The sequence below is a fragment of the Coloeus monedula genome (assembly GCF_965178545.1).
Source record: "Coloeus monedula genome assembly, contig: HAP1_SCAFFOLD_348, whole genome shotgun sequence".
Classification (NCBI taxonomy): domain Eukaryota; kingdom Metazoa; phylum Chordata; class Aves; order Passeriformes; family Corvidae; genus Coloeus; species Coloeus monedula.
In genome coordinates, this window is record NW_028120601.1 from 75,951 (window position 1) to 88,888 (window position 12,938).

A 12,938-nucleotide genomic window follows, 5' to 3' on the forward strand; every position below is an offset into this window, starting at 1 on the left:
GGAAGAGGCTGGGCCATTGTCCCTGGCCGTGCTGCTGTGCTGGGAGTCTCTTCCCTCCAGCTCTGCCCACAGGCACTGCCCCTGCAGAGCCAGAGAAGGGCTGAGGAACAAACCTTGGACACAAAGGTCAGGACAGCCCCTTGTTTTGATTCAAATGCACAGGGAAGAAGCCTCCTGAAAGTCTTTGTGTTTCAAAAGAAAGGTAGATGTTCATGCAGAAATGCAAGGAGTAGTACTACAGTACTTTATAAGAAGCAGAATAACACCAGAAAAAGAATAAGAAAAAGCACCAATGAAAATATGGACAAAGAGGAAAAAGAGGCCAAGATTGTAAAGAGTTAAATTCTGAAGGTTCTGGAGCAGAAAAGAGAGAGTTTATTGCTTCTGAGAAGCATCCTAGTCATAATTTTCCTCGCATGGCAGAAGGAAATAGAAAGATTTTAACTTGTGAAAAGTATCCAGTCCTCACTTTCCTCAGGGCATCCCTGAGCTCCTGGTTCCTCAGGCTGTAGATGAGGGGGTTCAGGGCTGGAGGCACCACCGAGTACAGAACTGACAGGGCCACATCCAGGGATGGGAGGAGATGGAGGGGGGGCTTCAGGTGGGCAAACATAACAGTGCTGAGGAACAGAGAGAGCACGGCCAGGTGAGGGAGGCACGTGGAAAAGGCTTTGTGCCGGCCCTGCTCAGAGGGGATCCTCAGCACAGCCCTGAAGATCTGCACATAGGAGAAAACAATGAACACAAAACAGCCAAAGAGCAAACAGGCACTGACAGCGATGAGCCCAAGTTCCCTGAGGTGGGATTTGGAGCAGGAGAGCTTGAGGATGTGTGGGATTTCACAGAAGAACTGGCCCAGGGCATTGCCCTGGCCCAGGGGCAGGGAAAATGTATTGGCCGTGTGCAGGAGAGCGTAGAGAAAGGCACTGGCCCAGGCAGCTGCTGCCATGTGGGCACAAGCTCTGCTGCCCAGGAGGGTCCCGTAGTGCAGGGCTTTGCAGATGGACACGTAGCGCTCGTAGCACATGATGGTGAGGAGGAAATCCTCTGCTGAGAGGAAGAAGAGAAAGAAAAACACGTGAGCAGCACATGCTGAGTAGGAGATGTGGCTGGTGCCCCAGAGGGAATTGTGCATGGCCTTGGGGACAGTGGTGCAGATGGAGCCCAGGTCGGTGAGGGCCAGGCTGAGCAGGAAGAAGAACATGGGGCTGTGCAGGTGCTGGCCGCAGGCTCCGGTGCTGATGATGAGGCCGCTGCCCAGGAGGGCAGCCAGGGAGATGCCCAGGAAGAGGCAGAAGTGCAGGAGCTGCAGCTGCCGCGTGTCTGCCAATGCCAGCAGGAGGAAGGGGCTGATGGAGCTGCTGTTGCACATTTTGAGCCTCTGGCCATGGAGTGCTGTTGAAGGAGGAGACAGTGAGGAGTCAGGGGAGACTTTGCTGAGCAATGTCCAAGCCCTTTCTCCTGGCCCTGCCCCCCAGTTTTCCTTTTCTCAGAGCCCTTCCCTCAGCCCCGTGCCTGGAGCTCTGCTGGGATCTGGCCCCGTTGCTGTGACGAGCAGGGGCTGTGCCCATGGACAGCGAGGAGTCAGCTCTGCTCTGCTTCAGCGGGGACATGGGAATGGGGACAGGGGCCGGTCCTGGGGCTGGACTCCATCAGCCCAAAGTGCTCCTGAGGCAGAGGAGCTGGGCAGCATCTCCTGTGCCAGGGCTAAGGAACGGTGACGGCCAAAGGCACTTTGAGAGGGTTTCCTGCTGTGCCCAGGGAGAGCAGAGAGAGCTGTGCAAGGCAAGAGCATTGGCTGTAACTCAGAGAAGGGTGAGGGGAGCTGCTCTGTCGCTCCATCTGTCCCCAGCTGCCCCTCCTGAGATCGAGGGCAGTCACTGTGTTCCCCTGAAAATCAGCCTGGCACAGCTGAGAGCAGAGGGACCCACAGCAGAGCAAAGTGGCTCAGCCTTTCTCAGAGTCTCAGCCCCACTGCTGGCCAAGGACACTCCCGGCCCCAGTGTCCCCTGGAAGGCAGCTCACAGCTGGGATGGCATCCCGAGGGCACAGCGAGGGTCCTGTCCATGGCCCTGCTGGAGGAGAGCCGGCTCATTGCCAGCCTCCCAGCCCGGCGTGCCCAGAGCTCCCGGGGCACAGGGAGCTGGGACACCCCATTGCTGTGCTCAGCCTGCACAGGAGGAGCCCCAGGGCTGGGCCTGAGCCTGCAGCTGGAGCTGCCATTCCCAGAGAGCCCCTGAGCAGCGCCAGGAGCAGCTGAGCAGGGCAAGGAGAGAGAGCCGGGCCCTGAGGAAAAGCCTTTCCCTGCGCAGCGCTGCCCAGCCCCTCCCGGGCAGCACCAGGGCAGGACAGTCGCCCTCAGGCCCCGGGCAGCAGGAACGGGCCCGCGGCCGCAGAGATGCCCTTCATCTCTGGTGCTGCTCTGCCGGCCCAGGAGGGCACCGAGGGCCCCGAGCCCCCGGGCTGAGGGCTGTGCTGGCTGCGAGGGGACACCGGGGCTGCGCTGCTCAGGGCGGTGTCTGCACTGCAGGGCAGGCCCGGCAGCTGCCACAGCTCCCCTCAGCAGGGCTGCCCTCAGCGCTGCCTCCCTCCCTCCCTGCCCACGGCTCTGCTGCTGGAGCTGTCCCAGCCGGGAGCTGCTCCTGCGGCCCGGGCTCCGTCCCTGCCGCTGCTGCCGGAGCCCAGCCCAGCCCCTGGGCCAGCCCTGCCCGGCAGCCGCTCGGGGCTGCGGGGATTAAAGAGCAGCTCCCCCGGGCCTGGGCACCATGGAAAGGTGATGCTGGCTGGATCTGGAGGCCGCGGAGGTGCAGGCACTTGCTGAGGCTCCCAGGAATCCTCAGTGGGATGGTTTAAGAGCCTCAGCCCCTGCTCCACCTGCACAGCTGAGTTTCCATTCCCACCAAGCTGAGCCTGGGAAAAGTGGGAGCACAAACTGAGGAAAGCAGAGACTCAAGCAGGAATCTCCTGCCCTGAATGTGCTCATGAAAATCCCCTCAGGAATGAGCTGGAGCTCTGAGCAGCCCTGGCCCCCACAGCAGCCTCTCCACAGCAGCAGGACCTGCCCTGCAGGAGTCACTCCTTGCAGCCACAGCTCCCCTGCACCGCCCATGGGGAGCTGCCAGGCAGGCTGAGAGCTGCCCCTGGCAGGTGGCAGATGCCCTGGCCTGGCAAAGAGCCCTCAGGGCTGCAGGAGCTGCTCTGCAGGACAGCCCTGGGCACCCCTGGCTGCTGCCCACCTTCACAGCCTGCAGCCGGCCCTGGCAGCAGGAGCCGTCCTGCCCTGTCCCTCTGACGGTGCCCAGGGCAGCCCCGCTCTGCAGCACATCCTCCCCCAAGGCAGGAACGGCAGCAGAGCCATCCTCACAGCCATGGCAGCCGTGCCATGGGCCAGCTCTAGAGGATCCCTGCAGCCAGAGACTCACTGTGTCCCACGCTGGGAAGGTTTCTCCAGGAATGAGTTCAGAGCTGCCCTCCCAGCTGCTTTAGCCAGCTCTCTGCTCACTCCTGCCAGGTACCTGCAGGCAGTGCCCTCAGCCCTGCTGGGCTGGCAGAGGAGCTGCTCCTCAGCAGAGCTGCCTCTTTGAAGCTCTCCTTGGTTGCCAGGAGCTTGAGAGTTCCCTCTGTGCCAGGAGCCCAGCCCAGCTCAGCAGCACAGCAGCAGCACAAGGATTTTAATGACCCTCTCGGGCCTTTGGTGTTGTTCACATCAGACTCAGTCCCTCAGAGTGTCTTCAAAAAACTTCCCAAGAACTCAAAGTCCGATTCGAAGTCCAAAGTTTCTTTAACTTTTAATGGGTCCCAGTGAGGGACACGACTCACGTGAAAGTGTCCCCAGGTTCCAGTGAGAGCAGAACTCTGGAGGCAGCGATGGCAGGGGGGGACAAGCAAGGGAAAGGTGTCTCTGGTGCTGAGCAAAGCTGGCTGTGTTCCATGAGTGCAAAGGGCCAAGGCCTGAGCCCCAGCCCCTGGCAAGGCAGATCCTGTCCCTCCCTCAGTGCTCAGGGCTCTTGCCGGGGCACTGGGATGTGGGGATGGGCAGTGCCCAGGGCAGCACCATGGGGCGGCCCCTGCCAGGCTGCTGGGCAGGGACAAGGAGGCCCTGAGGCCCCAGGGCTGCAGGGGTCACTTGTCCCCTCCTGGCCTCAGGGCCAGGGCCAGCAGCCGTGGCCAAAGGGCTGCACAAGTTGGCTCTGTCAGGGCCTTGCAGCTGCTGCCCATCCCTCTGCCCTCTGCAGCCCAGGCTGTCCCACGGTGTCCCTGCCCTGCGCCTCTGTCCCTGCAGGCTGTCCTCATCCCCCCGGCTGCCCCACCTGGCTGGCCCCTTCCTTTGCTGGCAGCTCTGCGTCCTGCCTGCCTCTGCCTGGGCACACAAAGCCTTGGGCTGCTCCAGACTCCTTCTGGGGGACGTGTTGCACCCCAGCCCTGCCTGGGAGGGAAATTCCTTTCTCCTGGTGTCCACTCTGGGCCTCCCCATCTGCCCTGTCACAAAGGCCCCTTGGTTCTTTGGGGCCAGCAGTGCCACAGTGGCCCCTTGGTTCCATGGAACGCCACAGGGTCACAATGGTCCCCTTGGTGCCACCAGCCCTGCAGGGTCACAACGGCCCCTGGGTTCCACGAGGCCACGCAGGGTCACAGTGGTCTCCAGAGGAAGGGCAGCACCGAGCCCCAGGGTTTCAGGGGCAGATGAGACACAGCCACCAGAGGCCAAGGCCAGCCACATCTGTCTGTCCTGGCAGGTTTGTCTGGGAGCAGCCCTTGGATATCAGGAATTTGGGAGGTGGAATCCCAATTTTGGCCATGGGCACCTTGTTGAGAAGGATGGGTTTATTCCACATGAAAGAAAAGCACAAAGTCCAAGAGTTTTGGAAGAAGATGAGAGGTGGCCACCATGGGCGAGGGCAGCCAGACCTGTCTCTCATGGCAGCTTTTGTCTGGGAGCAATCCTTGGATAGACAGAATTTGGGAGGTAGAATCTCAGTTTTGGCCATGGGAGCCTGGATGGGAAGGATGGTTCTTTTCCTTAGGAAGGAAAGCACGGAGCCCCAGGAGCCCCAGGGCTCCTGAGGCAGCCCCTGCTGCCCCGGGAGGGAATTTGGGGAGGGGGCAGAGGGGGTGCGCAGCCCCCGCCGGGGGATGACCCCGGCCCAGCGCCCTTCGTTCAGCACCGAGCTGGGCTTGGGGCCGCAGGAGGAAGAGGCCGATGGGAAGCAGATCCTGCAGGGGGGACAGGGCTTGGGCTCAGGGCAAGGTCCTGCCCTGCACACCTGGCTCAGGTGTGAGCCTGCCCCGGGAAGGGAGCGGGACATTGCCATCCCCACGGATCAGGGCTGGGAGCAGCGCTGGGAGCACGGACATGGAAATCCTGGGAGCCACTGGGACCGCCCTGGGGGGTGAATGATCCCCCCCAGCACCTTTCCAGGCCGCCCTGCGAGCTGAGAAATGCTCGCTGGGCCTCGGCCTTGGCCAAGAGCCCCCGGGCTCAGCTGCTCTGAGCTCAGGCGCTGCCGGCTCCCGCAGCCCGCCCAGGGCCGCCCTGCCCGTGCCGGGGCTGTGCTGGAATTCTCTGCTGCTGCTGGGCCACTCGGGGGCTCTGGCCCAGCAGGAAAGGTGACCCTGAGCCAGGAGCTTTCCTTGGCCGCAGCAAAGCCTCGGCACGGAAAGACCTTCCCAGCGCTGGGCCCTGGGCCGGGAGGGATTGTGCCACCACAGCTGTCCCTCCATTTCTTCTGCCAGGCAGCTTTAGCACAGGAGAAGTGGAGAAGCCAGAGCTGCCTCTCAGCTTTCCGCAGTCCTGCAGAGCAATCCTGTGTGGGAAGCAGCCTGGGAACAGGGTTGAGGTGGCAGGGCAGGGGAATTGAGAGCCCTTTCCTCCGCCGTGGGCCCAGGCTCTGGCCCTTGCCCTTTGCAATGGCCCTGCAGCTGCCAGAGGGGCCTTTTTGGCTCAGCTGAGAGCAGTCCTGCTGCAAGGCTGTCCTCGAGCTGCTTGGGCTGCACATGTGCCCAGGGAATGCTCATTGCTTGCAGTCTCAGGCGCTGTGGGTGTGCAGGTGTAACTACTGCAGGAGGGAACAGCTCTGCTGGGGGCAGTTCTCTTTTTCTTGGTGGTTTTTCTGTTGAAGGAACGTTCCCTGCCAGCTGTGGGCAGAGCTGTGTAGCTGTATGTGCCACTTGTGTGTGGCACTGTGGCTCAGGAGGTGGCCAAGGGGAGCTTGGCCGAGGTGTGGGCAGAGGAATGGCCATCAGGCCAGGCTGGGGGGTCAGCGGCCGGTCAGTTGCGTTGCGTGGCCGCGGCTCTGGAGGCTTGTGTGGGAGCGTGTGCAGGGCTGGAAGGCTGGGGCTGCCGCCGCTGTGTCCCAGAGCCGGGAAGGCCGGGGCTGGCCCGGCCCTGGCCCGGCCCCGCCAGCTCTGGCAGCTGCCGGCGGGGACACAAAGGGCAGCTCCGAGCTGCGGCCGCTGCGCTGCGGCCGCACAAAGGCAGCGCCCGCAGAGCTCCAGGGCAAGGTCCTGGCCCTGGCTCAGGGCTGGGCCGGGGCCAGCGGCAGAAAATCAACTTGCAGCTTGGGCCCCGCAGCAGGGAGGAGCAGCAATTGCTGGCTGAGAGAGACTCTTGCCAAGGGCCTGCGGGGCCGGGCCCCAGGGAACGGCTTCCCGCTGCCCGAGGGCAGGCTGAGATGGGATGTGGGGCAGCAATGGTTCCCTGGCAGGGCGCTCAGGGCCTGGCCCAGGCTGGCCCCAGAAGCTGCGGCTGCCCCCGCATCCCTGCAAGTGTCCCAGGCCGGCTCGGCCATTGGGGCTTCCTGCCCAGGAGGGCTGGGCTGGGCTGGGCTGGGGCTGCTGAGGGCGGGATGGGCTCTGCCTGAGACAGCTGAAGGCTGCGCATGATGAGGCCGGGGGGACCCCGTTCCTCAGTGGGTTCTGGGGTATCCCACATTCCTGAAGGGATCTCAGGGTATGTCCCGTTCCTGAGGCAGTTTTGGGGTCCCCCCAATGCTTTGGGAGGGGTTGTGAGAGGGGGTCTCTGGTACTTGGAAGGGGGACCTATGGTCAGGGATGTGGGGAGCCCATTTTGGGAAGGATGCTGCTGTTTGTGGCAATGTTGAGAGGTTCTGAATGGGCTGTGGGGCCCTGGCTCTCATTTTGGGACTTGAGGTGAGCCCATGGGCACAGCAAGGCCTGAGGAGAGGTTCCAAGCTCCCATTTGGGATGGAGGGATTGAGCGGGTGCCTCCAATCAACTCAATGCCAGCCCCAATGTGTCGATGGCAGCCCCAAATGGCTCGATCCGTCAGCCCCAAGGCCCGGCTGTGGGGAGTCAGGAAGCACAGAAGGGGAATTGGTGTCCAGGAGGGGTGGGGTGGGATGGGATGGGATGGGATGGGATGGGATGGGATGGGATGGGATGGGATGGGATGGGGTGGGGATGGGATGGGATGGGATGGGATGGGATGGGATGGGATGGGGATGGGATGGGATGGGATGGGATGGGATGGGATGGGATGGGATGGGATGGGGGTGGCATTGTGGGGGTGGGATGAAGTTTGGGATTGATGGGGTGGTTTGGGCACTTGGAGTGGGGCATTTCAGGAAGGGAAAGAAGGAGCTGCTTTTGGGGAGGCTCCTGCTGCTTTTTGACAATTTTGGGGCCTCTAGGTGGCTTCTGGGAGGTTGCAGTGAATTTGGGGAAGGTGCCGAAACCCCCTGCAATTTGGGGGGCTGAGGTGAAGTCCCCACATTTTGGGAGGGTGAGGGGATCCCAATTGGGAGGGGGTCCTGCTGCTTTGCACCCCTTAAGTGGGGTGAGAATTGGGCAAGGAAGGAAGGAAGGAAGGAAGGAACAAGGAAAGGAAGGAAGAAAAGAAAAATAGAAGAAAGAAAAAAAGAAAGAAGGAAAGAGAGCAAGAAGAAATAATAAAATAGAAAAAAAAAGAAAAAAATTAAAAATGAAGGAAGGAAGCAAGAAAGATATAATAAAAATGAAAAAAAAGAAAAGAAGAAAGGAAGAAGATCAAAAGACATATAAAAAAGGAAATGAAAGTGATTAAAAATGAAAAGAATTAGAAAGAAAGCAAGACTAAATAACATGAAACCAACAAGGAAAAATTATTTAAAAAGAAAAGAAAAATCATTAAAAAAATGAAGCAAGGAAGCAAAAAGATAATAAAAATGAAAGAAAGGAAGAAAAGAGGAAAGAAAGAAAGTGAAAGAAAAGAAAAACTAACAAGAAAATGAAAAAAGTGAAGAAATTAGAAAAGAAGAAAGAAACAAAGAAATGAACAAAGAAAGCAAGAGTACATAACATGAAACCAACAGAAAAATAAAAGGAAAAGAAAAAAAAAGAAGAAAGAAAGAAGCAAGGAAGAAAGAAAAAAAGAACAGAAAGACACAAGAAAAAACCAAAAGAAGAACAGAAAGAAAGCCAAAAGAGAATGAAGGAAAACACAAAGCAACAAAAAAAATTTAAAAGAAAGAAAAAAAGATAAAAGAGTGAAGTATGAAGAAAGCAAGCTAAAAGAAATCAACACGAAAATTTAAAAAGCAAAGGAAAGTAAAAGATAAAGGAAAGACTCAATAATGTGAGACCAAGAAGAAAAATGAAAAAATAAAATGAAGAAAGCAGCAAGAAACAATTAAAGAACCAAGAGAAATATTGAAAAATGAAGAAATAAAGAAAAAAGCAAGAAGGTAATAAAAATGAAAGAAGGAAAGGAAGAAAAAAAGAAAGACTGAAAACATGAAACCAACAAGAAAATAAATGTTAAGAAAAGTCAAAAAAAGAAGAAAGAAACAAGGAAGAAAGAAAATGACAGAAAGAAAGACATGAGAAAAAATAAAAGAACAAGAGAACCAAAGAAAGCAGAAAAAGAAAGAAAGATGAAAAACAGAAAGCAACAAAGACAAGAAAAAGAAAAAAGGTAAAAAAATGAAGGAAAGAAAAAAGAAGGAAAGAAAACGAAAAGAAATCCACAAGAAAATTTAAAAAGTTAAGAAAAAGAGAAGAAGAAAGAAAGACTAAGTAATGTGAAACAAAAAAACTTTAAAAAAAAAAGAGGAAAGAACCAAAAAAGAAGGAGAAAAGAAAAGAAAGAAAGACACAAGAAAAAATAAAAGAAAGAAGAAAGAAAGAAAGAAGAAAGCAACGAAAAAATAGGAAAAAGAAAGAAAAAAGATGAAAGAATGAAGAAAGAAAGCAAGCTAAAAGAAATCCAGGAGAAAATGAAACCCTTGTGCCACTGCGGGACCTTGTGCAGCCAAGGAGAGCATTGTGAGAGTGCGGGGCCATGGAACCAAGGGACCATTGGGACCTTGTGGGGCCTCCTGGACTCAAGGGACCATTGCCACACTGTGGGGCCTCATGGAATGAAGGGTCCATTGTGCCACTGCAGAGCCAAGGACACCATGGTTACACTGCGGGGCCATGGAACCAAGGCACCATTGGGACACCCCGTGGCCTCATCCTCTGGAATTCCAACACATCTGAGGGATGGCAGCACCTGCAGGCAGCACGGAAGGATTCTGGGGAGAGCCTTTGATCCCTGCTCCAAAGGAAATCAGAGAAAGAGCCCTGCTCAGATCAAGGCACCTTTTCCTTTTCCTTTTCCTTTTCCTTTTCCTTTTCCTTTTCCTTTTCCTTTTCCTTTTCCTTTTCCTTTCCCTTTCCCTTTCCCTTTTCCTTTCCCTTTCGCTTTTCCTTTTCCTTTTCCTTTTCCTTTTCCTTTTCCTTTTCCTTTTCCTTTTCCTTTTCCTTTTCCTTTTCCTTTTCCTTTTCCTTTTCCTTTTCCTTTTCCTTTTCCTTTTCCTTTTCCTTTTCCTTTCCTGGTGTAAACTGTTGACCTGCCTGTAAGGTGCAGCAAAAGCTTTGCAGGGTTTGGTTCAAGGTCCCCAAGGTAGGAACAGGGAAGTGTTGGAGTCCCTTCTAAGAGAAGGCTTGGAGTCTTTGTGCCATGACTGCCTGGCATCCATGGAACAAGTGTGTTCTGGCAGACTCTGGGACCTCGAGAGCAATCCCATGCAGGAGCCAGCACTGGCCCTGCACCCTGGTGGGAGCAGCGTGGTGCGGATGGGAAACGGGCAGCTGGGTGTGCAGTGGCAACCTCGAGCCAGGTCCTAGAAGGCCAGGCTTTAGCTTTGAACAGAGCAGCACAAAAAGCAGAATGAATGACCTTGCCTAGAAATCCCTGAAGGACAAAGGGTGACCATATGGACTGATTTGAACTCTGGGTTTGCAATAATACACGCCCAGGGAGCCACATGGAAGGAAAGGGCACAGAGGTCTCCAGTGAGCACAAAAAGAAATCAGTCCCCTACTGCAGAGTGTGCCAAAGCCAAAAGAAGTGGCCCTGGTGCCCTTGTAAAGCCCATGGGTTTGGAGACTCCCCAGGTAATCCAGGGAATCCATTGGCTGACCAAACAGCTCAAGAGGGTGCTGCAAAAGCTCTCCTTGCACTAATACCTAGCAAAAACTGGAATGTTCTGCAACACAAACCAGATTCCAGTGATCAGGACAGGCAGTCAGCCCCAGCAGCAGCAGCAGCTACGGAAAATCCCAGCAGGTGATTGGTAACCCCGTGTGGGCAGGTAATTGTAGCTCCACAATTAATGTAGAACGGAACTAAAACATCAGCAAACACAGGAGGAAATGGAGAATCTGGTGGCCAGCTTACAAAGGCATCTAGTAAGCACCAAAATGGCAAAAAATGATAGATCAGTTGTTGAGAAAGATGGGATTGGTTTTGAAGGAAGAAGGCTGCCTCCAGGGCTGGTTAAATGGGAATCACCAGGTGATTTTGGCCAACTGATTTTGCAGAAGTGCCCAGGCAGAAGGGGACTGACACATTTTGGCATTGGTGGATCCTTTTTCTGGATGGCCAGAAGCTTTCCCATATGGCACCAACAAGCCAAGGGAAGGCTCAGAAGTTTTGCAGAAATGAATATTTAATAGCACTGGGACTAACTCTTGTAAGCCTTAAAAGGTGCATGGTTCTCAACAGATCATTGGGGCTGGACTCGCCTGTGCATCCTTTCCAACCAGGAGATGCGGTGTGCATCAGAACCTGGAATTTTGGAACAATCCAGCCAAAGTGGAAGGGACCATCTCAAGTCCTCCTGGTAACCTACCCTGCACTCAAGGTAGAAGGAATCCAACTTGGGGTTCATCACATGTGGGTAAAACCAGTGAGCACACATTAAACACAGCAGAAACAAGACTGACTGACACCGTGGAGTTTGGGGTTTTACATAAATCCTATTGTTTTAGGTATTGCATATGATTTTCTAAGGGGATACTATTTATTGGATCTGGATAAAGATGATCAATCATTGTGTATCTATAATAATAATAGAAACGATGTTCCTGACTTCTGGGAAGGGAAATGCAGTTTTCAAAGTCAGTGCAAGATGTTGGCAGATGACAGAATGTAACCCCTGTAACAGCTTGTTTGCCAACACCAACCTCTGCAGAAAATCCAGTTCCGTGGGGAGCTTCAGTCAGCAATTTGACAAAAATCTGGGAACGCGTGTGGGAAGGAAAGAGCACCCAGGGCACCTGGACAGGGATGGAAGGAGAATATTCGTTACCATGGACACATCAGAACAATAGTGCTGAGAATTGTAACATCTCCAAAGCGGATCTGGAAATTACATCAGGAAATATTGATCAGCTGACAGATTGCACTGATACCCCCTGGGGCTGTCAAATTCCAGCAGTATGGAATGGCCCTCAGACAGGACACTGGGAATGTTTGCAGCCAGTTCAGGGGTGTCTGGGCTGGGCAGGGAGCCCAGGCCTCCCACAGGACCCCTTAGAGGTGGGTATAAAATATCCAGATTTAACAAGGTCAAGGCCAAAGGATCTGAGGACCAAGGAAAAGTGGGATTGCCCTGGGACAGACACTTGAGCTGTTTGGAATGCTGAGGTCCAGCGGCTCCTGGCTGTGGCCCAGGCTCTGAGGCTGGGCTGTGTTTGTAGAAATGATTCTGCCTTTCTCAGGGACACGTGGGCTGAGCCAACAAACAAGGAGCCTTGGAGAGGCACAGAGTGTCAGCAGGACACAGTCAGATCCTTAGGAGCCCCAGGATGGGTGGGAAGGGATGGAATTTGGAGCACACGTTTGCCCCTGGGAGAATCAGGAGCACCACGGACACTGGGGGTATGAACGTTCCGTCCCTCGTGCAAGGAGTCACCACCGGGAACCCGACTGTGGGGAAAGGTTAAAGGGGATGGAACTGGGAAACATCCCAGTGCGGGAACTCCAGCGGGATGGATTTTAGAATCCATCTCTGCTCCGCAAAGATCTGCCTTTAGGAACAGACCAGCCCCACACCATTGGGCTCTGCAAATGGAAACTTCAGTGAATGCAGCTCCTTTGGGGTTTGCTGAAATAAAGGAACAATTGCCAGCCCCAGCTAAAATGACCTTCCAGAGCAGATTGGCTTTAGCCCCATTGCTGCTACATGGACAGGGAGTGTGTGGATTCTTGAACTGAAACAGCAACACTTGTTGTGTGCACATTCCAAATGTGATGCTGGGTTGGATGATCAGGTAGAGAGGATAAAATCGGCTGCTGCATCCAGCAGGGAATTAAGGGGAGGGTTAGACAGTAACTGTTTGGATAAAATATTTAGAGGACTTGGATTTTCCCTGACTGATGGTTGGCCTCACTTTTGCAAAGTCTAACTGGGATCACAGCACTACTTGTGCTTATGACACTTGCTTTGAGCTGTGTAAAGAACATGGTTGTGAAAGCAGCTGAGGAACTCGTGGGATGTGAGTAAAGGAGCAGAGTGAGGCTTCTGAAGGCTTGAAGGGAAGAGAAGCTTCACAGCCCTCCAAGGGGGGGAAATTTGCCAGATGAAAAACCGTTTGCACCTGGTGGGTTCATACAATGCTTCTTCTCCAAAAGCCACTGGCCATGGACCCGCCCAAGGCTGATTCTGTGGGCA

The 12,938-nt window shown here is 54.7% G+C and overlaps 1 protein-coding gene across 1 annotated transcript; it reads right to left on the bottom strand.

Moving 5' to 3' along the window:
* Positions 1-400: 400 nt before the first annotated feature.
* LOC309585790 (olfactory receptor 14J1-like) lies at positions 401-1,372 on the bottom strand (the record flags this gene model as incomplete). Its single annotated transcript, XM_082303650.1, has 1 exon — positions 401-1,372. The coding sequence occupies one exon, from the start codon at positions 1,370-1,372 to the stop codon at positions 401-403; it is 972 nt and encodes a 323-aa protein (XP_082159776.1).
* Between the last annotated feature and the right edge of the window lie 11,566 nt (positions 1,373-12,938).